General features: G+C 43.8%; 2 protein-coding genes across 4 annotated transcripts; both read left to right on the top strand.

The window, feature by feature from the left end:
• The first annotated feature begins 4652 nt into the window (after window positions 1-4652).
• On the top strand, window positions 4653-11751 carry SRD5A3 (steroid 5 alpha-reductase 3). Of its 3 annotated transcripts, none has more exons than XM_085058942.1 (5): window positions 4654-4911; window positions 7663-7814; window positions 8221-8415; window positions 9512-9634; window positions 10138-11751. In XM_085058942.1, the coding sequence occupies exons 1-5, from the start codon at window positions 4703-4705 to the stop codon at window positions 10395-10397; spliced, it is 939 nt and encodes a 312-aa protein (XP_084915068.1). In that variant the 5' UTR covers window positions 4654-4702; the 3' UTR covers window positions 10398-11751. The 3 variants fall into 3 exon arrangements, with proteins under 3 accessions (XP_084915070.1, XP_084915068.1, XP_084915069.1); XM_085058943.1 differs by having other exon boundaries at window positions 7663-7818; window positions 8225-8415; XM_085058944.1 differs by lacking the exon at window positions 9512-9634 and having other exon boundaries at window positions 4653-4911.
• A 1370-nt stretch (window positions 11752-13121) lies between these two features.
• On the top strand, window positions 13122-22909 carry TMEM165 (transmembrane protein 165). The gene is made up of 6 exons (XM_085058941.1): window positions 13122-13367; window positions 14955-15180; window positions 17560-17735; window positions 18336-18518; window positions 20626-20731; window positions 21994-22909. The coding sequence occupies exons 1-6, from the start codon at window positions 13194-13196 to the stop codon at window positions 22068-22070; spliced, it is 942 nt and encodes a 313-aa protein (XP_084915067.1). The 5' UTR covers window positions 13122-13193; the 3' UTR covers window positions 22071-22909.
• Window positions 22910-24769: the final 1860 nt, after the last annotated feature.

The raw sequence follows: 24769 nt of genomic DNA, 5'->3' as shown, positions 1-24769 counted from the left end.
TGAATAATTTCCCTATTCTCCCTTATAAACAAACAAAAAAAGCCCAACCAACCAACCAACCAACAAAAAAAAAAAAAAGCCAATCCAAATCACTACATAATATAGGTGGGTAAGTCTATTAAGTCTGGAGTTGCAGTGAAATCTGCTGTGGGCCAGCCAGTAAATGATTCTGATATTTGTCCCTCATGCAGACAAATTCCTTTGAATAATATGATGGCCTGAGTTTAAAATCTCCAAAGCAGAGATTTTCCCACACCTTACAAGCATTTAATGAAGCTCTAGTAAACATTATGGCCCACAGTGGCCCACACAAATCCAGCTTTGTGACACATAGATTTGAGCTCTTGTCTGATCTCTCCAGCTTTTCCTATCATGGTTTAGCCAAACCTTGATCCTCCTTCTCTGCTTTCGCACAGCATCTTTCCAGGCTCTCTCTCCATTCTCCATATACTAAAAACTAGTAAGTTTTGTTATAAGTGATGTCTCACAGAAGCCTATAAACTGTCTGGGTAGGTCTGCTTTAACAGGCAGGAAACACAAAGGTGTTACATTTACAGATAACTTTCTTGCATGGCCCAGGCTTTTGTGAAAAAGTGCTTTTTTTAACTTAGCGAAAACCTCTTTGCATGACCTTCATCAAACCAACTCTAGATCAGGGAGCATAAATAACTTATACCCATTTTTACTGTGGATCCTTTCAGATTCTCTTTCCCTCAAGTGGATCTCCACCAGGAAGGAAAATTCAGCTCAATAGCTGAGACATTCACATTTAGGAAGAAAAAAAATTGGCACTTGGGAGGTACACGTCTCCATTAGTTATATCAGGAACCCACTCAAATAGTTTCATCTATCTACTTAATTTTCAGATGGATAAAGTTAGGTAAGTTGAACTCCATCCATCAAGATGGAGTAAGTGTCAAAGAGCTAAGAACAAGTATTTGCCACAGAAAACCAACAAGCAACCACAAACGTCTGCAATCGTCGGAGTTCAAAGCTTACAAATGCAAAGATCAGCTGTTACAGGCAGCTAAGGCGAGGAGAGGGTGCGAGGTGGGAGCTCCGCAGCGCTGCTGCTGGGAGGATGCTGGAGGGGTGCTCGGGGCCAGCCCGGGCAGCAGCAGCCGGAGCCCAGCACAGGGCGGGAGGGTTTCGGGCAACCCGAAGAGTTCTGGTGCCACCTAGAGGGAATCACTCGCCTAAAAATTGGGGAAATCGTTACCGCATACGGTGTCACAAAATTTGCTACAGATGTACGGCACTGGGGAAAAAAATCCTAGAAAGAACGGCTCTCACTGCTGTGCAACCTACACACAGAATATGAGCAGCGTACAACTTACATCTTCATCTCAGTATAGCTTGCAATTATAAAGGCAGACAGTATATTTAAGACAACCAACTGCTGATTCCTCTTCTCTTAAAACAATTTCCCAGCCCCACAGCTGCACTCTTTCCCTTCTTCCTCCAATTATGCGAACTCTGAGGAAACAGCCAACAAGCTGACCACATCTGGAGGCTCGATCCCTCTTTCCTGTAGCCACGGCTAGAGCCAGCTGGCATGGAGGGTGCCTTGGGCGTCCAGGAAGCACTAACTACGTGGTCAAAAAAAGCCTCGGGGATGCAACTCCACAGCCCTCTGCAGACCACCAGCTTTTCCAAATGACCCATCTGGAGTCTAGCATCTCCTGTGTAACTTAAATCTGCTCTGCACTGTAGCAGGAAAAGAGCCAGTATCCACAAAAAAAGGAAGGATTCAAGAACGAACATAAATCATTGTATTTCTCTCATCATTAAATCTGCCACTTACAACCTGTGTTTCACCATGATTACAGCAGTGACAATAACCTGCAGGGACACTGGAGCTTGGGGGAGTGTTGCTGATGGGTGGACTCTGCACCCTTTCATAGTACGTTAAAGTAATTTCTGAGTAAGTGTTGACCAAACATTGTGGACCACAGTGCTTTCCTTAAGCTGCTGCACATGGTCACTGCCATGGTTTGGTCCACAGGCACAGCATTCATGCTGTGGCTCTTACTTGCTCCATAGGAAACCCCACATGGCAGCAGTGCTGAAGCCAACTGGTAATATATTAAAAGAGTCTTGTTCTATCTCTTACAGCTGCAGTTTTTCTCAGACACCAATTCTCTCCCCTCCCTCCTATACGTCCTGGTAGAGTGCAGAACAAGTCTTGGGCCATGCCTGCTGAATCCCTTTGCCTGGCTTTGCTGCTAGTAACTCCAGTCAATACATCATGGCTGGCAACACAGCTTCCCATGTAGAATTAGTGCCTCATACACTAAAGACCCACACCTAGAAGATTCCTGGTCTTTATTCCATGGAGCTTAGTTCATGAAACTGTTGATATTAAATATGTGGTAGTTCACTGATCTCAATGAGATCTGTACCTCCAAGGCTCCAGGTTAGATAAATTAAGAATATTTAAGTGCCAAAAAGTTGAGTACCTGTCACCCTAAATGGGAACACGGCAAGATGCACTTTATGTCTTTGGGTATATGGGACTGTCCTGCTGGCGTCCTGCTGTCATACACCACATCTATTCCCCAGCAGCACACCTGTAGGCCTCCACTGTCTCATGGACACTATAACAACCACATTCCTTATCAATAACTTCACTTTACAAACATCCCAACCTCTACAGAAAAGCATAACTTGAGTGCAGTGGAAGCCAAGGACCCACTCAGACTGCTGCAGGGCCATTCCATACACCTGGCCACGAGTCTTTAGACCATGATTTAATGAAAATTATATTTGCACTGGCCACCAAAATTGCTGAGCAAAGCTATTTTAAGTTTTAGAAAGTTACTGTTTGGACAAAGGAAGGTTACTGTTTGGACTGCTTTACAGGCCAGACCATTGCTGCCCCTTGCCTTATCTGTCTTGTGGAAGCCATAAGAGGAGCAGACTGCAGAGACAAGGCTGCAACGTGTCTCCTTTGTGTTTCAGACGACAGACGAGGCTGGAAAGAAAGAGGTACATCTGTGGTGTTGCAGAGACACACTGCAAGGGCAGACAATGTCCAGCTGTGGGGAATGGGCAGCACAGGAGGACAGGATGCCTCGAGTCAGGACCTGCAGAAGCACATGGTGGCTGCAGACCTGCAGGCTGTCACAGACAGCTCCTGTACCATTGCTGCTTACAAAGCAGAGGTGGCTCCCTGCTCACACCTGCCCTGCTCTGCCAGAGCCAATCACCACAGCAGCACTTTGGAAACGTGGCCATGTGGAATGCAGAGATAAGTATAGCAAGGCAGTTGTTGACTGAGTTTCCCAGCTGCAGGGCAGGGAAGCAGGGATGGTGACACTGCTACCTCCAATCCAGCACAGCCTGGAACTCCTCTCCTTCCCCCTGCTCTCACCAGCTGTGGGATTACCCATACATGGCCAGCTCCTCCCTCTCATTCCCCAAAAATTTACAGGCACCTGCCTGATATATTCATTTCCTGTTAATTACCAAAATAATTTGGCCATGAAATCCCTGAGCCACATTTAGGTTTCAGTTACACGGAACTGACAAGAGAATTAGACTGAGCTCCAAGCATTGACATAAATGATATTGAATTTAAGATATTTATTATAACCTGCCATGCAGATATAACCAGAGAGCTACCAACACGTGTTTTAGCAGAAAATGTGAATTTCAATGATTTTTTCCCAAAGTGATGTTACTGATATCATGACTTCTTCAGGTGAGCATGTGCTGCTTTGAAGGATTCACTGATGGGATTGATTATTGCAGTCACACCTCAAAATAATCTAGGGAGGGTTTATACCTCTGCTTAGTAAAGTACATTGGTAAAATATAAAATTTGCACCTCAATGTCTTTTTTGCAGTGAGGGGCCCAGACTTAAACACAGTACTCAAGGTGTGGCCTCAATGGTGCTGAGTACAGTGGGGGACAATCCCTTCCCTACTCCTTCTGGCCACACTATTCCTGAAACAAGCCAGGATGCCATCAGCCTTCTTGAGTACCTGGGCACAGCTGGCTCATGTTCAGCTGCTGTCACCAGCACCCCTAGTTCTTTTCTGCTGGGCAGTTTTCCAGCCACTCTGCCCCAAGCCTGTAGCACTGCAGGGGATTGTTGTGACCAATGTGCAGGACCTGACACTTGGCCTTGTTGAACCTCACACTACTGGCCTTGGCCCATTGATCCAGCCCGTCCAGATCCCTCTGCAGAGCTTTCCTGCCCTCCAGATCAACTCTGTCACCCAACTTGGTGTTATAAGTTAATTTACTGAGGGTACACTCGATTCCCTCATACGGATCAATAATAAAGACATGAAACAAGACTGGGCTCAACACTGAGCGTTCAGGAACCCCACTAGTGACCAGAAGCCGGCTGGATGCAGCACCATTCACCACCACTCTCTGGGCCCGGCCATCCAGCCAGTTCTTAACACAGGGAAGGCTGCACCTGCCCAAGCCGTGGGCCACCCGCTTTTCCAGGAGAATACCGCGGGAAACGGCGTCAAAAGCTTTAGTGTAGTCCGGGCAGAAACACCCCCACCGCTGCTCTGGGCGCAGCTCCACAGACAGCCCGCAGCGACATCGGCTGCCGCAAGGCCTCTCCCCGCCCAGCAGTCCAGCTATTCCCGGCAGCGGGAAGCGGAAGGGACGGCATCGCCGCCGGGGCGGAGCAGAGCGGGCCGGGGCGGAGCGGGGCCGGGGCGAAGCGGGGTCAGGGCGATGCTGGCGGCTCTGGCCGCCGCCTGGTGCCTGCTGGCCGCCGCCTTCCTGGCGGCGCTGCTGCTGCTCCGGCTGGCCCCGGCGCGGCGGCCCGGTGGCGCCGGCCTGGTGATCTCCGGCCTCTTCCAGGACCTCATTCGCTACGGGAAGACGAAGCGCGGGTGCGGGCAGCTCCCGGGCTGGCTGCGGCTGCTGCAGGTGCCCAAGAGGTGAGATGCGGGTCCCGAAGCCATAGCGGCGGTGGCCGAGCGTGTCTCGGGTACTGCAGCCGGCGGTCGGCACAGTGAACAGCACACGCACCGAGCACTGCGCGTTTTTATAGAGTTGGGCTCAGCTTTGTTGCAGAAGCGTTACTCTGGTTCTGCACGTGGGGAACCGAGGAGCACAGAGACTGCGAGCGGTCATACAGAATCCATGTACTCCAAATCGAAACAAAAACCTAATCTCTTGAATCTCAGTCTCATGCGAGATCTCCAAAACAAACCTTACTGCAAGGTCAGGCACCTGGGAATGCGGAATTCTGAGTAACTGTAACTGTGCAAACATGCTGCAGGTTAACTCTCTTATACCGATTCTCAGTCCTTGCCTTCTCCCTTCAAGGTTTCTTTTTGAAATGTGATCAATAACAGCATGGGAGCACAGCAGTCCAGACCTTGCATGAACAGTCTTCTAAGGCAAAAGAAGCACTGCGTTATCCAAATGCATCTTATTAGTTGTTTGATGAAATAAAATATATGTATATGATTAGATGTTTAATGGAATGAAATAATGAAATAAAATAGATGTTTAGTGAAATTATGAGAGGGGGGTAACCCCCCCACATTTACAGTTTTTTATATGTTTCTGGTTTTATATATGATGGGATTTCTTATTTTTTGGTCAGCTGAGATTCATTACTAGAACTAGTCTTTGACTTGAACATGGGCCAGATAGGATCTTGCAAGGCCAGTAGGACAGGACTGGAAGGCTACTTGGCATGAAGATCTGATTTCCCCTATTTTAACAATCTCTGACATCAGGCTTTGTGATACAGAAAATACCCAGAGATATGTTTAAGCTCTGCAGTACCCTGAGTGAAATAAGGGCTCATAAAGGCTTTTTCTTAATCACTGTGTACTGCAAAGTGCCACATTCTTCAGGTAGGTTCTTGTTTGAGTTGACCTTTCTCCAACAGAAGTTTCCCAACACCCTTTCTTAGGGAGAGTGGTATGTGAAGAATGTGCTTTTCCGTGGAACTGGTCTCAAGCTCTCAACATCTGCAAAGCAATTCTGTTACTTAATTAGTGAATCCATGGCACTTCTACCTGAAAGAGTAGAGAAGATCTTGAAGGTAGCCACTGAGGCATTTTCTGTTCTTTCCATCTGTGTCTTGTTTCCAGACAAGCATTGTGTTTTCACTAGCCTGGGCTTGTTTTTAGCTTTGCCATTCTGTCTTTCAGGTTGATTTGGCAAATAGTGAAAATTCCTCTCCATGAGAAGAGATGGCACATCTACTTACTGCACTGCTGGTTTGATTTGTAGGTCAGATATATCCCCAGTGTAATTGGGAAAGGTCACAGGGTGTCTGTCTTTTAAGGTGCCAAAGCTTGTTTGTGTGCTGGTAGCAGAAATCAATGTGTGGAGAAAGTTCCCTGGCCAGTGACAGGATATGAGTCAACTGAGTAACAGGACAGCAGGAAAAGAGCTTGAAGCTTGGTGGTGACAAACAAAATACAAATTCTGTTTGTCTTAGAAAGTGAGAGAGAGGGGTTAAATTTTAGTTCTGCTGTTGTGAAACAGCAGACCAAATGTTGCAGTTTCTGTCTGATAGGAGAAGAAACCAAAGAGAAGTGATAATCTGTAGGGGCTGCCAGCTGCTAATGGGCAGGGTGCTCTGGAGCGTGGAGGCATGCTCAAGGATGCTCATTGCTGCTGTGATTCTGACTTGGTCTGTCTTGTGCTCTTGAGAGATACCTGAACTGCTCTGGGAGGGGGTCACTTTCATTGGTTTCACTAAGCAACAGTGCTGTACTCCTACACTGCCCTAAGAGAAGAGTTTGCATGTTCAACAGAAGTATAGTCTTCTCTTGACTATACAGTTATATCCTAGTTTTGTGCCTATAGTTATGTTGTCATGTCAAGACCATCAGCGTCTTCCCTTGGGACGTATTTTATCTCTTTGGAGATGTTTCCACAGGTCCTGATTTTTCTTCATAGCCAGAAGAACTTTAAAAGCAAAAGGAAATGCTGGATTACCTAGTTTGAGCTGGATATTGTAAAGAGCTGTAGGCTATCTGCCTTGACTGTCATGTCTTGCATTTCAGTAATGCGCAGTGTGCTTTTATAAGTGCATTAAGGGGTTGGGAGATTGTTTTCTTAAAAAAACCAAACATGTGGTCTTGCCTTGTAATCACCCTGTAGTGATAGTTGATAGTCACGGGTTCTTTTTCTATATGATGGTTGCAGACCTTGAATTTGCAGAGGGACAGGATATTTTAATGTAGAGCAGGGTAATTACTTCTAGGTGCCTTTGATAAACTTTACTATGTCATGTAATGCACCCACTGGAACTGAGAAAAGTGGGAATGCTGTAAGGTGCAGCGGCTTGGAAATACCCAGAAAACTAGTCTGGATGTGCTTTTAGTGGTGCAAATTATGAAGAAAAAGTTATGTACATCATGAATAGTTCTAAGCCTTGAGGAATACCTTTGCAATATGTGGATTACACTGTCTCCTCTTTAGTGCAGCTATGGTTAATAAGGTAAGCTAAGTTAGAGTTATTCCAGGCAGCTTTTCACTGGGGTAAAATGTGTTAAGGTTTTTCCTGCTTGGTACCACTGAAGTCCTGAGTTCTCTACTTAGGCTTTTGATGTGGCCACCAAAAAGGAGTGTACTCACCATCAGGCAAGCATGCCCTGCAGCTACATTTCCAGCTAAGGAGTGATGAGAACATTAATGAAAACCCTTTTTTGTTCCCACAGGTGGTTTACTCACTTTTATGTGGTTTCTGTGCTCTGGAATGGTTTTCTGCTGATCTGGCTTTTCCGAGCTGAGTTCCTTGGGGATTCACTCCCATCATGGATTCAGCACATGCACCATGCTCTTGGCAGAGATTCTCAGACTGAGAACATAGGCAAGTATTCCAGGTATTACGATGTAGCCATTAAAATATTAACAAACTATTACCAACACTGTGCTGAATTTGTATCCAAGTGCTACTTTATCGGTTGCTTTTAAACTACGCTACAAATGACTTTGCTGTTACACCAAGTACCTCTGTCAGTGTTCAAGATAGCATATTTCTAATTTATGGATATGATGGCTTTCAGCAGTCCTTCTAACAGAAACGACCATTAGCACCTTCTGGAAGAAATCTCGCTATGGTCAGCAGCGCCTCACCTGTACAAATATTTTCCCCAGTTAATTTAAAATTAAGGTAAAATTTTGCTATGTGAAGGGGGAACAAGTCTTTTTGAAGCACTGACAGGGTTAAATTGTTCCTGTCTGTTTCACAGTTGATGTTTTTTATCTGTAAGCAGATAGCGAGCACTTCTCTGCGCTCCTGGTTCTCTTGCTCCTTTGGCTGCACAGCTGTCGAAGACTTGCAGAATGCCTCTGGACCAGTGTGTTTTCCAATGGAGTAATTCATATCGTGCAGTATTGCTTTGGACTTGGGTACTATATTGCTGTTGGCTCAACTGTGCTGTGTCAAGTGCCTACTAATGTCAGCAGTGGTAAGTGCCTGTTTAGTTATCTTCAAAGATGCACTTTTGCTCTTATTTGTTTCCATTGTGGCACATGGTTTCATAGAGGGCTGCTTGTTTGAGAAGTGTGTTAACTGATGAAATGTAAAGTACTTCCTGGCATAGTTCAAAGTAATTACATTTCAGTTTATCATATAATCAGCCAACATTATCCACAAACACAGACAGTGACACACTTCCATGTTAACCATCATGGTTATTTGCTGAAAGACATCTCACATAGATACTTTCAGGATATTGATCATATGTTTTGCGAAGGACAGTAATAGGTACCAGTTCTCAAATGCCACTACACAACTTCAGTTCTCAAACTGAAGAGGTTTTTTTTTTTGTAAGCTTTCCTGCAAGATGAATCTGCAGTGGCCACCTCCATTTTCTTCCATAGAGAATTTGCCACTGCTCTTCCTTGATTCAGGCAGTCTCTTCTTTCCCTGAGTACTATAATGTTTCCATTAATACATGAGAAATTTGTATTCTGTGGCTTTTTCTGCCAACACATTCCACCGGGTCTCATAAATGAGCTGCTAAATCCCCTGCATAGATGAACCACAAGCTAGTTGTAGCACTCCTCCTGTGACTAATTTTTGTGAGGCAGTCATTACCAAGTATTAAGTTTAGTGAAGTTTTTAATTACTTGGAACCACATCAGGCTTCTATGTAGGTATGTGTGTGTATATATGTGGGAGCAAGACAACAGTGTGCTTGCATGTTGACCTGCATTAATTAAACATGACAAGATGTTTAATTAGGATAATAATAGTTACAGTGTTGAATATTGAGGTGTTAGACTACCAATTATGTGCCATTGCACATCACACTGAATTTCAAGCTACTGGATTAATAACTAGGTATTTTAATATAGACCAGTTAAGGGAAATGGACTGCTAGTTGGGCACTTAAATTAGGCAGGATTTAGAAGCATCTATCAAGGAATTAGAGGCTCAGTACTAAAATTTTACAGGACAGTAACATTTAAAAAATGTATATAGTGTTTCGGGATGATGCTTAGGAAGTTATTTCCTAATTCCTAATTTCCTTGTATATTAATAAAACATATTTCGTTCAGGAAAAGAGCTTTCTGTGCAGATCTGCTGGTATCACATTATGGGAGTTACAATGTACATTTGGGCCTCTCTTCACCAACACAGATGTCTTGCAATTCTAGCTAACCTTAGAAAAAGCAGATCAGGTGAGATCTTTTTTGTTTCTGTCAACTGTTTACTTAGGTATTGTTTTCTGGTTGTTTCAATAGGTTTCTATAAGTTCTTATACCTTAAACATGAGCGTTTCTCAGTTCTTGTAGTGTGTAGATTAAATGAGGCTGTTTGGATAAGAGAGTAGATAGCTGAATTAGGGGGAGAGTGTGTGCTGTGTCTGTATGTACAGTTCTGTAAAATTTAAAATGGAGATCTATCTTCTAACATCTTAAAAATGGACACATCCTTATGGTTATAGCTTGTGCCACTCCTCAGGGACCTTGCTTCTGTTTCCATGTGGGATGAAAATCGGTTTCCTTACTCTGTCTTTGCACGACCAGAGGGGGAATCTTACTTAATTAAGCGCAAAGCTGTCAGATCAGATGGAGGTGGATGATGATGATGATAATTTTAATAAGCATATTGTTCTGTAATTGTGAGAAGAAGATTTTGTTTAATGCATCTTCCCAATTAATTTCTTTCTGTTTGCTTGCAGGAAAGGTTGTAAGTCTGAGCCACAGTGTACCTTTTGGAGACTGGTTTGAGAGCGTTTCTTGCCCTCATTATTTTGCAGAGCTCCTCATATATGTTTCTATGGCCATAACACTTGGAATTCACAATGTGACATGGTGGTGTGTAGTGATGTATGTTCTTTTTAACCAGGCACTGGCTGCTGTTTTGTGTCATGAGTTCTATCAGAAAAATTTTAGCTCCTACCCAAAGCATCGAAAAGCATTTATACCACTTGTTTTTTAGAGAATTTTTTCTAAAGTATCTTTAGTCTGAACTGGTAATATAAGAGATTTATGGTTTATTAAAACCAAGGTAAAGTCACACACTTTCTCTAGTTCTACCTCAAAAGCTCATAATTTTAATGATAATATCATCCATGTAACCAATTTGTGTGAGGAAATGTAAGGTCTCTGCATATCAAGCCAAAAAAGGTTTACTGAAGACCTTAATTCTAAGTGGAGAGATGCTAATTGCGTCTTTGCTCTTTTATGTCTTTTGTATAAAACACTTGCTGTTGTGCAGCAAGTCCAAATACATACATGTGAAAGGAGGGAATAATTTGAACTACTGTATTTCATGTCTTAACTAATATTTAAGCATATTTCTTTCCAAGTCTCTTTTTTTTTGAATCAGTTCAGAGGGAGGCAAATTGTGAATCTTTCTGTGCCTCCCTGCTGACAATTAAAACCAGCCACCGCTTTACAACTGTAAGCACAAAAAGCAATGGAGAAAGCTGTGGTGGAGGAATGACTCATGCTCAGCAGGGGTGATAAACAGACCCATTTGCTGCATTAACTCTTCTGCACCAAAGTGCATTCATCAATGAAGACTACTTTATCCCTAAACTGGGAAAACAGTAGAAGGTTCTCTGACTTCAAAGACAGTAGAAGAGAATTTGCAGAAAATTAATGTTCTTTGTTGTGGTTCTGTTGTCTTTATTGTGGGTTATTGTCACTGTTGGACCATTAGTGGAGTGAAGAGGCGAGTCCCTTTGAGTGCTAGAAAGAACTAGCTTTATTAAATAATTAACAATTTATATACACATCAGAGGGCCGTTTGAATTGGACCAATAATCATCCGCTCCCAGGGATTGATTGGCCCAGGCGTTTGACCACCTGTATCCAAAAGGCCGTTTCAATAACATGAAACTTTTATCTTTATTTATAAAACATAGAAGAAGAGAAAATTCCTGTGGGAAAGGTTTCGGTGCTGCCACAGGTTATTGGAGTCCCTCCTGTGTTTGAGGGGACAGCTGTGCAGGATGACCATGACCACTACACTGGTTTTTAAGCAGATATAATGAACTGCCAAGGCAGAGAACACACAAAACCGGTACCTGACATGCATTGCAAAGAAATGCTTTACTGGGGAGATGATGTCACTCAGCACAGGGACTTTTTTTGCACTTAACTATTGAATATTTTTGTCCTTCTCATGATACTGGTATGAATGATCAGTTTGTATGATGAAGTATATGAGTGCTGGTGTTTCAGCATGTTGTCTACTTGCAGGCACGCATTATTTTGTATATAAGAAGTATTTTTATAAACTGAAGTACATCTTATGAAGTGCCTAATTAAAAGTTTATTAACCTCTATTCCCATTTTGTATTTTTCAAAATTGAACTTACGTATTTGAAAAACACGAGCAATCACTTTGCACAGAATGCTGTACCTCTCTTGGCTGTTGCATCCCTCTTTCCATCAACACTCCTGTAGTTTCAGTTCACCACAGAACATCAGCAGCCATGTCTTGGAACTGCATCTATTCATAGAACTTTTTTCAGTGGTTCTCGAAAGGCCCTTTGAACCTGTCTCCAAATGTCTTCTGTTTACGTTCTTGTCCCGTTTCCTAAATTACTCCTTGGGAAGCACATTCCTGTCCTTTCTCTGGGGAGAGTTTTGGGGCACGCGGCTCTCCTGGGGTCCCCAAGGAGAGCATTATCTGGAGTGGCAAGTGCTGGGCTCCTCCGTTCAGGAGAGTCATGGAGCTACTGGAGCAGGTCCAGTGAGGGAAACAGAGGTGATCATGGGATTGGATCATCTCTCTTACACGAGGAAAGGCTGAGGAAGCTGGGCATGTTCAGCAGGGGACCTCAGTATCAAAAGTATCTAAAGACCGAAGTATCTAAAGGAAGGGGTGGTGTGAAGAGGACGGATTCAGGCTCTCCTTGGTGGTGCCAAGCAACGGGACGAGGCAATGGGCAGAAACATGCACAGGAAGCTCTGCCTGAGTAGGAGGAAGAGCTTCTTCACTGTGTCGGCGACTGAGCACAGGGACGTCCAGAGTCTGTGGAGTCTCCCTCACTGGAGACATTCAGGAACCATCTGGCATCCGGACACCGTCCTGTGCCCTGTGGTCCAGGATGACCCTACTTGAGCAGGGGGTTGAGCAGATGACCCTGTGTGGTCGCTTCCAGCCTGACCCGTTCTGTGACTCCGTGCTCGGGGCGCACGGCCCTGCTGGGGTCAGCACACCCGGACCGCTGCTGTGCACTTGGCCAGCAATGAAACCGGGCCGCGTCCAGGCCGTTTCTATGCGAGTTCTTTTGCCGCCTTACGCAGCCGCTACCCGTCCCTCCCGCTGCGCCCTTTCCCTGCCCGTAAGCAACTCCGAACGGGGAAGGGACGCGCTTGGACTCGCCCGCTCCGCGGGAACGCCGCCCAGCCACCTTTGCCCGTCCCCTCGCGACACCGGGAGCCGGAGGTGGAAGGCCAGGGCGGGGTGTCGGGCCGGGCGCTGCGGAGCCGCCGCGGGACCCCAGGAACACAGCACGGCCCCCCGGGACACAGCACGGGCTCCCCGGGACACGGCGCGGCCCCCCGGGACACAGCACGGGCTCCCCGGGACACGGCGCGGCTCCCCGGCACACAGCGCGGCTCCCCGGCGGCGGGAGGGCGGGGCGGGGCGGGGCGGGGCGGGGCGGGACGTCCGCGCGCGGCAGGAAGCGGCTGGGGGCGGTGCGCGGCCCGGCGCGGGCGGTGACGCGGCGCCCTGAAGCGGGGCTCGCGCCGCCCCCCAGCTCCGCGCTCGGCCGCCATGGGGTCCGCGCTGCCGCTGCCGCCGCTCCCGCGGGCCGCCGCGCTGCTCCTGGCGGCCGCGCTGCTCCTGGCGGCCCCGGCGCGGCTCCGCGCCGCTCCCGAGGAAGAGCCCGGCAGGAGGAAGGAGCCGCCGCCACCGCCGGCGGCGCAGGGAGCGGAACCGCGGGCTGAGGTGAGGCGGGGACGGGCCGCGCCGGCTGCCCTCGCTGTGCTCCCCGCGGCAGCGCTCGGCCGGCACCGCGCCGCGCCGCCGGAGGCCATCGGGCTCCGAAATTCCCCGCTCTCAGCAGAAAAAAGGAAGGCGGCAGGGCCGCCTCATCCTCCTCTTTTTCTGCTAGAAGAGGGACATCTAGGTCCGACATGGGAAAGGGGTCAGTACTCTCTTTCCCCCGCTAGAAGCAGCTGAAAGCAGGCTTTGTTACTGCTCCAAACCTGTCAGTTTCCCCCCCGCCCCGCACCTCAGCATTTAATATCAGTTCCTTCGCGTTAAAACTTGTTGAACAGTGTCGTCGGTGAGGAGATTCTAGTGCCGCTGATTGCACAGAGGGATGGAAAAATTACTGGCATGTGGCTTGGTGTAGCACATGGAGCCTGCCAGGTGTCACATACCCAAACCAAAAAAACAGAGTGCTGCAAAAGGTGAAGGAGCTTTGGGAAGTCACAGTGTGTCACACAGAGCGTGGGAGCTTCTAAATATCAACACCAAAAAACTTGGAGCCCTGCTGAAAGTGGAATGCTGGGAAGCCGTCATGTCAAAACATGCTGCGGGCTGTCTCTGCTGGTGGATGTGCTGTAACAAGCTTTCTCAGCCATCCCTGGTCAAGGATGTGAGCATCGACATAGAGATCTTGGGCCTCACTTTTGATCATAGATATCTTACTGTGTGTAGAAGTAAACACTTCGGTGAGTGAGTGGGAGCTGGAGTGTGCTGGTTTGGTTTCACCACTGCAAAGTCTTGAAGTTAGTTTTCAACAAACATAGAACAAGTGCAGAAAAGCTGATGAAAACTTGCACAAAATTTAGGCTCGAACTGAAAGAGGAGAAATATAGTTTAGATATTAGGGAGAAATTATTTCCTGTGAGAGTGATGAGGCACTGGTGCTGGTTGCCCAGAGAAGTTGTGGATGCCCCATCCCTGGGTATGTCCAAGGCCAGGCTGGATGGAGCTCTGAGCAATCTGGTCTAGTAAAAGATGTTCCTGCCTATTGCCAGATGATTGCTAAGATCCCTTCCAACCCATTCTGCAAACCTATAGAATTTTAATGCATCTGAGATGCAAGGGAAGAAAGTGATCCTGACCATTTTTGAACAGGCTTCTTATTTTCCTAAGGTATCATTGTCCCCCAGTTTTATTTTGAAGCACTTAATAATATTTCTATCAAAGAACTGTTTAAGGTTAAAGTCATAAAGCAGGTAGGGATTTTAAAGACAGCAGTATTAGACCTGAGCTGAGCATGTTTTGTTGTTACGGTGGTTCTCGTGTTCTGGTGGTAGTGTGCACAGTGAAGTAATGTTTTAATAATCAGCAAGATCTGATCCTCTTGCTAAGTGCCTAACTTGCACCCAGGTGAGTGGCTGCCAGGAGCTAGTTAACAATCATTAAAGGAGCATGAGAGGTGTGACTTAAAATGTTACTCTATGCGGTATGGTATGACAGGAGAAATACAAGGCTCTGTAATTCTGTGTACCAAGTGTTCCATCCTAGTTGATGAGTGTTTAGCATTTGTTTTGTTTTTTTCTCTCCCCCCACTTCTTACAGAAAGGTTCCTCACTAGTTGCTCCAGTTCACATTGTCAGTGAAGAATCAGCTGACAAGACTAACTTGGGGTTTATTCATGCATTTGTGGCTGCTATATCTGTCATCATCGTATCAGAGCTGGGGGACAAGACCTTCTTCATCGCAGCCATCATGGCCATGCGCTACAACCGTCTGACTGTACTGGCTGGTGCTATGCTTGCCCTGGGACTGATGACATGTTTATCAGGTTAGCACTCTGATTTTTCCTTTTTTTTTTATTTCTTCAGAAGTGACAGGTATGTATTTATCAAAAAAATTTAATTGCAGTTGGAATGCAGGTAGTACATGTATGCAGTTTTCTGTTTTGAGGAGAGTGTGAAGCTTTTCCTACGGAGCATGGAATCTCAGAATTGAATATTTAGGCTCTTGCCTCCAAGGAAATATTTGTGTTCCTTAGGCCTCAACAGGAGTTTAAGGAAGGGGAATGAGATGGAGAACCTAAGCTCTTTCTTTGATTTTTGGACCCCTGGTTTCCTTTTCTCATTTTAGCTCCTGTTAAATTAGTGTACCTAAAGGGAATGTGGGAGTGGCTTCTGTTTTTCCTCCTAAGGCAAAAGATTCTTGATATGATGACACATTTTCCTCATCTGACTTGTATTCCTGCACACGTAGCTGTTTGGATTTGTGCTGGGAGCGGCACAAATGGAAGATGGAGGGGAGGGAGCAGGAAGTAAGGTATCAGGTGGCACTTGAGGAACCTGTAGCTGTGGGCATTTACGTAGCTGTGATTGGAGCTGTAAAATGGAGCTGCCTTCAGGTACATCAGATGCAGCAATGAGTTTCTGTGCTCATTTCTAACCATGCCCATTTCAGAAATACTTGGAAGAGTGGTGATTGGTTTATACACACTGGAGACAGCCAGTTTACTGGCTCAGCTGCTTGGAAAGTGTTTCTGTGAATGGGTTCTGGGTGTGTAGCTGTTGCTGTGTACACTGCTGCAATTATTGCAGTTTTAGTTAGAGCAATTTCCACTTGCATTGTGTGTCATTTCTCCTGCCCATCATGTCTCTCTTTTTCCAAGTCTTTCTTCAAATCTTTCTTGATGCTTTCTCAAAATCTTTCTTTTCTGCCTTTATCTCTCAGTGTAGAGGTTTCCAATTATTTCTTCTCTTTTCAGAAAAGAACTTGTTTTACTGTTGGCTTCTCCCTTCCCCACACCCTTGTCTTCTCCTATCTTTTGCCCTTGTTTTATACAAGCTGAGTTTGGAAATTCCTGGGAGGTTTGCCCACCTTGATTTCATGAAGACATGCTCACTTAAACTCATTAGTTTCAAGTTATCTACTTGGGATAGTTTTTTCAAGCTATGCTTGACAAAATAATCTGTCTTATTGTTCTGATTATTTCATTACATCTGTGCTTATATATGGAAGAAATGCTAAGAAAAAGATAGCTTTTTTGTAAAGCTTTCTTGCATTGTTTTACGGTAGTATTTTCAGTCTTTTTAAAGTAGTTTTGTTTAACTCCTGGTTTATTTAGCTGTGCAAATAGTACTGCTATTGCAGTACGTATGTGCTGTGTTTATGAGTAATAAGTCTGATCAGTTTTGGTCTCATTCTTACTTCTGGTAGTGGCAGTGCAGAATTATTTCTAGATTATGTAGTAACTTCGGAGTGCATTTTTCAGCTAAGAACCTGTGTACAAGAAAGCACATATGGTAATATGCTTCCTTTTAGCTAATTGCATGTGGAGTAAAGCAGCAGAAACACATATAAATGCATGGTCCAAGCAACCTTGAATATAAGGTGTGGAGTTTCAATTTCTTCCCATTTATGTAGGCCTTTTTTTGCAAAAAAAAAAAAATGCTAAGTGGTCTTACTTTGTGAAAAATAAGTACTTTGTCCTGGATACATATTTCTTATTTAAGAACAAGTTTTGGCTTAGTTTGATCACCTTCAATACTTGTAAAGGATGCTGTGGAGCTTGCTTTTTGGTCTGTAAGTGGGATCTGCCTTTGAAATAAAGGAAGATCATAGTTGATCACATTGTGTGTATGTGGGGAATATGGGGGACAAGGGAATGGTAATGTGCACTTGGCAAGGGCAGACACAGATTCACCCAACTAGATGATTTGTAGATGTGCCTGGTAGATTTCACTTGTTGAAAATCTTATTCTGACTTTAACTGATAAATGAAATTATTGGAAAGAGATGCTATCCAACATGTAAGTGGAATTAACTGGGGTACACTGTGACTAATGTAACACAATTACAGATGGTAGTTTCATGGTGTGCATGGAGAAAAGCAGGATTTGCATAGACCTTGATGGGAAAGATAATGTTGTTTGGACTAGCTCTCAGGAGCAGCAGCACCTCAGCTTTGGCTGGAGTGCACTGTCTGTGTCTTAGTGGACTTCAGTCTCTGGCACTACCAGTAATGGTTGGAGTTTCTAGTGTGTTATCTTCCAAAAACCTGGAAAATTATACAAAACTAGCAACAGATACAATATTTATTTATCAGTGGATATTTGGATTGTAGACTTTGCTAGCAAGCACTTCTTAGATGCGGGAAAAACAATTATGATCCTCATGCTTATTTTTTTTAATGACACGTTTGTTTTCTTTTCAGTTTTGTTTGGCTATGCCACCACGGTTATTCCTCGTGTGTACACATACTATGTATCAACAGCACTGTTTGCAATCTTTGGTATCCGAATGCTTCGAGAAGGCTTGAAAATGAGTCCAGATGAAGGTCAGGAAGAGCTGGAGGAAGTTCAAGCAGAAATAAAAAAAAAAGATGAGGAAGTAAGTCATAAAATGTCTGTTAGTTACAGCTGCTGGAAGAGCTAGAGCCGAGAACTTGCAGAACAGCACTGTCATGTTTGGGGTATTTAGCTGTGTCTGTGATTGCTAATCTGACACAGAAAATGTGTGGTAGATGGGACAGATGTGGCCCCTGGAAGCTCTTTTAGCAAGTAATTCCAGTTCTGTGGCACGCTTGGCTTCTTAGGAGAGAAGGGACCTTCTGCTTAGCATGGGTGTTTTTGAGGTGTTTTTAATGCATTGCTAGCAGACAGAACATCAACAGTTTATTCTTGGCTCTACTTTTACTTTTTTTTATGGTCACACTTTATTTGTAAGCAGTACAAGATGGACAATAATAAGAGGTTAGAGCTGTTTACAGGTATATATATGTGTGTGTATTTCCACCCACATACATGTGTGCACATAGCTATTTTTTTGTAATGGTGACTATATAAATTATACTTTGATAATGCAGCAGTCAGTGGCTAATAACATTTAAAAAACTAAATGTCTAGCTTTATTTAGTGTTTCTTTTGGGTTGTTTAGGTGACATTTTTAATTTTATGGTTATTTCTTGTATTTTTTCCTTGACCTCCACAGCTTCAGAGAACTAAACTGTTAAATGGGCCAGCAGATGTGGAATCTGGGCCAGGCACCACTATACCTCAGAAGAAGTGGCTACACTTTATCTCTCCAATCTTTGTTCAAGCTTTTACTTTAACATTTTTAGCAGAATGGGGTGATCGTTCCCAATTAACAACCATAGTCTTGGCTGCCAGAGAGGTGAGTGTTGCACAATCCCTGCTGTTCTTTTGCCATCTTTCGGTTGCCCACAGAGATTTGAGAGACAAAATACTCTTGCAGGAGGTATCAGATTCACACCTGCTGCCTTGATGTGCCTTTCTGAGTGTGTGTCAAGACCTGACAATAAGTGCACTGAAGCTCTGTGTAGTATTAAAACTATTGTTACATGATTGGAACTGCACTGGTATTTCTGGAAATAGTTGCTTTGTAACATGCAGCTGTTTTGTTACAATGTTGAGAGATGTTACAGAACAGATGTTTCTTTGCTCTGTGTGGTCATTCAGTTTTAGCTCCGTAACTTTAAAAGATACTTCCATTCCATCAAGCTTAACACTGTTAGAAATACACCTCAGGTACCTCTTGTTAAAATATGAGTTAATCTTCTGAGTGGTACAGTGTATAGAAAGACAGTAAACTCTAAACTGCTAGGCACTAAATAATGCTGTAAATTCAATTATATTCATTGTGATGATTAGAGTGCATATAACAGTACTATATATATAAAGGAAGATGAAGGCTTATAGTCAAGCTTTTAATAAACATAAGTAGCTTGCCTGTGGTCTTTCATGCATTGAGATAATTTACATTTTTTTCCTTAGGACTCATGCTTCTTTCAGGTGCACTTTCAGACATTCCCTAGGGATAAATCAGGGCTGTGTAAAGAAGGAGGCTCTAATCTGCAGGAGCCTCTTGTCTCTGTTGCAGTTTAGGGAACAGGTCTAGAGACAACAGCAGAAGAGGATGAGCTCATTGTTTAGGCAGTTACATGCAGTCCTGGAAAAAAAGGAAGCACCACAGCCTCTGCCCAGTTTTCTAGGCAAGTTGCTTAAGCCCATCTTTTCACAGGGGATTGTTGACTTCTGGTCTGTATTTCCTAAGTGTCCCCTTAGGAAGTGTCTGTGAGACTCTTTGGTCTGGTTAGTGAAGTGTTGAGCATTGCAGTTAAAACCTGTGGGCTGCCATACCTGTAGCATATGAAGTGTTCATAGGAGTGCTACCAAACAAATCCTACAAAAAATGAATTGAAGGTATCTTGATACTGTCTTTCAAAATCAGTGAACGATTATGATGGAATGGGGGATGAGATCCACCTTCTGCCAGTGAGGACTGTATAGGTAATTGCTGACTGCAGGGATATCCAGGAACTTTGGGTCCCAATCCTGGGGGTAGGTTTGTTCTGCTGGCCCAGCCCTGCATCTTCCTGCACTTCTTGGTTCTTTCTAACCTGTCAACTGCTTGGTGCTCGCCACCTTTTGGCTTGTGGTTTTGGTTCTTTTGCGCTGTGAATATTGTCTTCCAAACCATAGAATTTCTTAGACAGTTTTGCTGTTTGCCTCTTAGAGATTTCATGCAGCTTTTCTTTTTCCTCTTGGAGCTGAAAGTGTCACATAGAGATGAGCTGGGGACATATGCTGTCAACTGTGTAATTTCTAAGGAGATCTGAGAAACCTCTTTAGGTAGTACAATTGTTCACACAGTGAAGGAGCTGCTTGTTATTCAGTGATATGAAAAGCTGTTGCTGACAGTAAATTATAAAACAGTTTATTATCCTCTGAACTTAAGATCTTTCATGCTTCTCTCTTTGGATGATGGAGGGGGGCAGAGTGTAGAGCACAAGTGGGTGAAACAGGGCAAAGAACTTGAAATGTTTTAGCTGCTGAAAGCTTTTGTTTGCAGTTCAAGGGCTGATTTTTCTTTTTCTGTATTCATAGGTTGGTGTTCTTCCAGCTGATGCATATTGTGCTTCTCAACAGCTGCCACCTTCCCTCTAGAGGTTGCTTATGGGTTTGACTATAGTGGAGTGATTTCTGGATCTATATTTAACAACTTAAAGATGCTGCTTGGCTGACACATGCTATATGCTCCTATCTTAGGCTTGGATTCAAGTCTGTCTCACCAGCTGATGTACACTGTTACTGGTCTTTAGAACAGTGCTGAATAGCAGAACAGAGGAATCACCAGACAGTATCCTCCATGCTTGGCAGTCTGCAACCAGGGAATCAAAGCATTGCTCCGAGGTTGTTGTACACAGTGGGTTTGCAACAGTGCTGATTTATCCCTTTGTGCTTCTGTTTCTCTCCAATAGGACCCTTATGGTGTGGCTGTAGGAGGAACAGTAGGACACTGCCTATGCACGGGTTTAGCAGTTATTGGAGGGAGAATGATAGCACAAAAAATTTCTGTTAGGACTGGTAAGTGAAAACTCACCCCAGCCAAAAAAATGTAATGCTGGTAATGTTTGTGGTGTAAAGGGATGCATGCTTGGAAACTGTGTTTCTCAAAACTTCTGGAAAACCCATAAAATTAGTGGTTTGGTTTGGCTTTTTTGGGGGGGATTTTTAAGACTGTCATACATCCCACGTCATTTTGCTTCACTATTAGCTACTCCTTTTAGGAAACCAGAGGAAGGAAATACACTATTTTGAATGGTCAGTATTGTTTGACAGTGAATAATGGAAATTCTGTTGCAATTCTGAGTCTAGACTGCCAGGGGAGCAAGAGAACTGCATACTAATAGCTCACACCAGCCATATAAAAGCCTTGAAAGCTACTCTGTGTGGCAAAAATGTGTTTTTTTTTTTTAATCTTACCTGCTAACTGCAACAGGCAGGACCAGTAAGGTTACATTGGGTTGTCTGTTTTTCCTCAGCTTGGATTCCAGCTTGCTTCCACTGTCAGTCATATGTGGTGAGATTTCTTGCTCCCAAGAACAATCCTATGAAGCTCCTTCCTATAAATCTTCATTCATAATACTTGTTCTGTGGTTGCAGAGGTGGTGAAAAAACAACTTCACTGCTAAAAGTGAAACATGCACTCTGTTGTGTTTGTTTGCCAAGGAAATTGGTGACAAAATGCTAATCTAACAATGGTTTCATATGCTCCAAGCACCGGGTGGATCTTGAGCCACAGGAATAGCCTTAGATTAGCCCAAAGATCCTTCTAGCATGTTAGTTTGTTTAAAGAGTCAGAGAACATATACAGTGGTGCTTTCCCAGGATTGTGTCCCAGCCTCTAGCAGATCATGGCCATTGCAAGGAGTTAATGGTTTTGATACTGTTTCTCTCAATACAGTTGACTAAAATATGCAAAAAAAAAAAAGCTAATCATATGTCAGTCTTAATTGATGGCTTGCTCCGGTGTGAGAATGTTCTATCCTATTTTGTGCCACACAGCCGAATACTCAACAGCAGGTGTTAACCTAGTTTTATACTAGCTCAAGTAATGAGTAAAACAAAACTTCTTTTTATGGGCCAGAATATATTCTTGAAGATGCAGTTGGACAGTGAGTTGGTGTATGGGCATCCCTACACTGAGCTAGAAACAATATCCACTGCTTGTAGCATAAATTAAGTAAGGTCATTTGGGACAGACATTTAAAAAAATACCTGTAATGTGTCATGGAAGATAATTACTTTTTGCTATCTAATTTCTTCTTGGTTTGTTTTCTTTTCAGTGACAATCATAGGAGGCATTGTCTTCTTGGCATTTGCATTTTCTGCACTATTTATAAGTCCAGACTCTGGTTTTTAAAATTTTTCATTGCTGTAAAAGAACAAGGATTGGAAGCATCAAGCAGTTATCCTTGTGCATTTTTGTATATAATGTACAGAATTCTAGTTAAACAAGTGCTGAAGATGAGACACTGAACTTTTTATAGCAGATGATTCATGGGACTGATGCATTTATGGACAGCTTCTGCAGTGGAGATCTGCTTATTATCTGGTTTGTTTGTGCTGTGATGCCCACTCCTGTGGTGGGATTTGAGTGGTTTTCTCACTTGCTGGACCTGGCTCAGCTCAGTTCAAAGATCTACTCTCTTAAGCATTGAGAATTCCTCTTTTCTTCCTCCATTACACACAACCGCCTTTCCTGTTTCTGCAAGAGCTGAGTCTTCAGGCCTCTCGAAGCAGACTTGTGTCTTGTTCCATGTTGCTCAACAGAAGGTGTTGAGGAGAAAACTGCTGACTCCCACCTCCAAAGATGGTGGTTCCATGGTGTGCCTGAGGCAACAAAGAAACCTGGGAGCACTTCTATCCAGTGGCTGAGCCAACCAACAGAGAATGTTATAAACTTAATTCAGAGGGAAAACTTCTTAATCAGGGATTTTTATCAGGAAATTGATGTGGGGTGATTAACAACCTACTGTGTTCAATATGCAATCTGGCTGGCACTAGTATTATTTGACTTTTTTTTTTTTTCATTTTTAATTATTGAGGTATACAGAAAGTAATGAAGTGGTCCAACTTAACCATGTTCTCTTCCCAGGACTGAGCAGTAGTGGAATTCTTAGGTTTAGCTGTATTCCTGATTTTTCTTTTTAGGACTAGAAATGTAATCTGGAAGAGTATTAATAAAACATAGTGTCTCCATTTGTGTTATTTTCAGTATTGTTTTTGATAGCTCCCATAATTCCTGCCACAAAGGTTTACCTAGTGATTATGTATTTAAGGAGAGGAAACTTTACTAAATTTATATTGGTTAATGATAAATGCCAGTGTTAAAAGATTTTGTAAATTATGAGCACTGAAGATACATGGGTTGCAGAAATACATGTTTATCTCCGCTCTTCAGTGCTGTTTGGATTCTGAGCGTAAAAAACCCACTAAGATCTACCTTGTAGCAGTCTTGGAAGATAGAAGACATAGTTTCTAATAGTATGAATCTGCCTTTTTTTGAAGCTGAAGTACTATGGAGCATTACACATTTGACCATTCCATTTGTAGGCCACAAACACAGCAGCTTCTAATCCTTGAGTTTCTCTTCCCAGAAAATCCCTTAAATGCTGCATTTCTCAAACTCCTAAGACCTAAGCAGTGCAATGCCAGGCATGCACAGTGGTAGGAAAACAGGCTGCCATTTCAGGCTCCAGGTCTGTATGTTTACGTCTTGGCCAAAGGAACTGCATTGGTTGGGTGGTGAGATTTTTTGGGTTGTTTTAAGGGTTTTGTTTATTTTTGTTGGTGGGTTTGGATGGCAAAGTGCAATTAACGAAGACTAAGGTAAACTTCTAATCTTCCATCCTGCCAGGACAAAGTTTTTAAAGGAAGCCTGTTAAACCAAAGTACATGACCAGGTCACAAGCAAACCTGCTTTCCCTAGGGTAATGCCAGCAGGTGTGTGTGTGCTAGGCTGGTGCCTGGCCTTGCTCTTTTGAGATCTATGAGTCAGACATTAAGTCAGGAATTCTGCAAGTGAGAGAGGGGCTGTACTCGCTGAGCACTGTGAGGCAGCCTGCTGCCATACAGGCTGTCCCTCAGCCCAGCTGCCCTGCCAGCTCAGCCTGCCTCCAGAATGCTGCCACCGGATGCACGTGTGCGGTTTTACAATGTATTTCTAGAAAGAGGTTGGTAGGTTAGTGTACCTCCACGTTCGTCCCAGACACTGTATATTTTAAAAAATCAGATATTGAATCAAAAGGATCAGACTGTTTCATCCTAATATAATCTGAGTTATCCTTAATTTCCAGAGCCATGGAAATAATGATGTAATGGCACTTGCTGTACTGACATGGCATTTTTCCAGAGATGACCTTGTATGGCCCCTGAAGTCAGCACCCTTGCCAAGTTACAGCTACAGGCTTCTGCTAATGTAGATACAGGTTATATTTCTGTAGCATTTCCCACTGACATGGGGCATGTACTATAGCTGTGCATTTCTTTGGGATTACTTAAATTACTTAAATTTACTTCCCAAATGGGCCAGAGGGTCTGACAGTGATGGAGACTGTGTGCTACAAAGAATTTCTAGTAAGGCTATTGTTATTATATGTTACCCTGGAACAGCTGAAATGTTCTGGAATTTTTATCACTAATGCCTGAGAGTCAGAAGTGCAACTAACCTCTGGATTGCTAATCTTTACAAGTACTTAACAGCTTCATTCTCATATAAACAAGGGTTTTGTTTTCAAGCTTGCATGACAGCAAAATGCCATTGAACAGCATTGCTTCAGGTGTGGCAATTACCATCGTAATTACCACTCTTCTTCATGATAAGTTTATGAAAAGGTATATTGCAATTTCCAAAGTTCAGTTTTAAGAGAACTGCTAATCTTGCTTGCTGTATGCTCTCAGTCTTATCACTGATGGGTGTTGACAGTTCTTAACTACAGCTACAGCACTTATACAGATGATTTTATTTTCCTCCTGGGGCATGGGGGCCTCATGGCATATAGAAGCAATACACAGCTTGCAAAAGTATTATTTAATTCTCAAAGGTAAAAGATCAGTATC

Source organism: Lichenostomus cassidix, chromosome 4 (assembly GCF_008360975.1).
Source record: "Lichenostomus cassidix isolate B80296 chromosome 4, HeHo_3.0, whole genome shotgun sequence".
In the NCBI taxonomy this organism is placed as follows: Eukaryota; Metazoa; Chordata; class Aves; order Passeriformes; family Meliphagidae; genus Lichenostomus; species Lichenostomus cassidix.
Note: the sequence above shows the minus strand (reverse complement) of the source record. Positions and strands in the feature narration are given on the sequence as shown.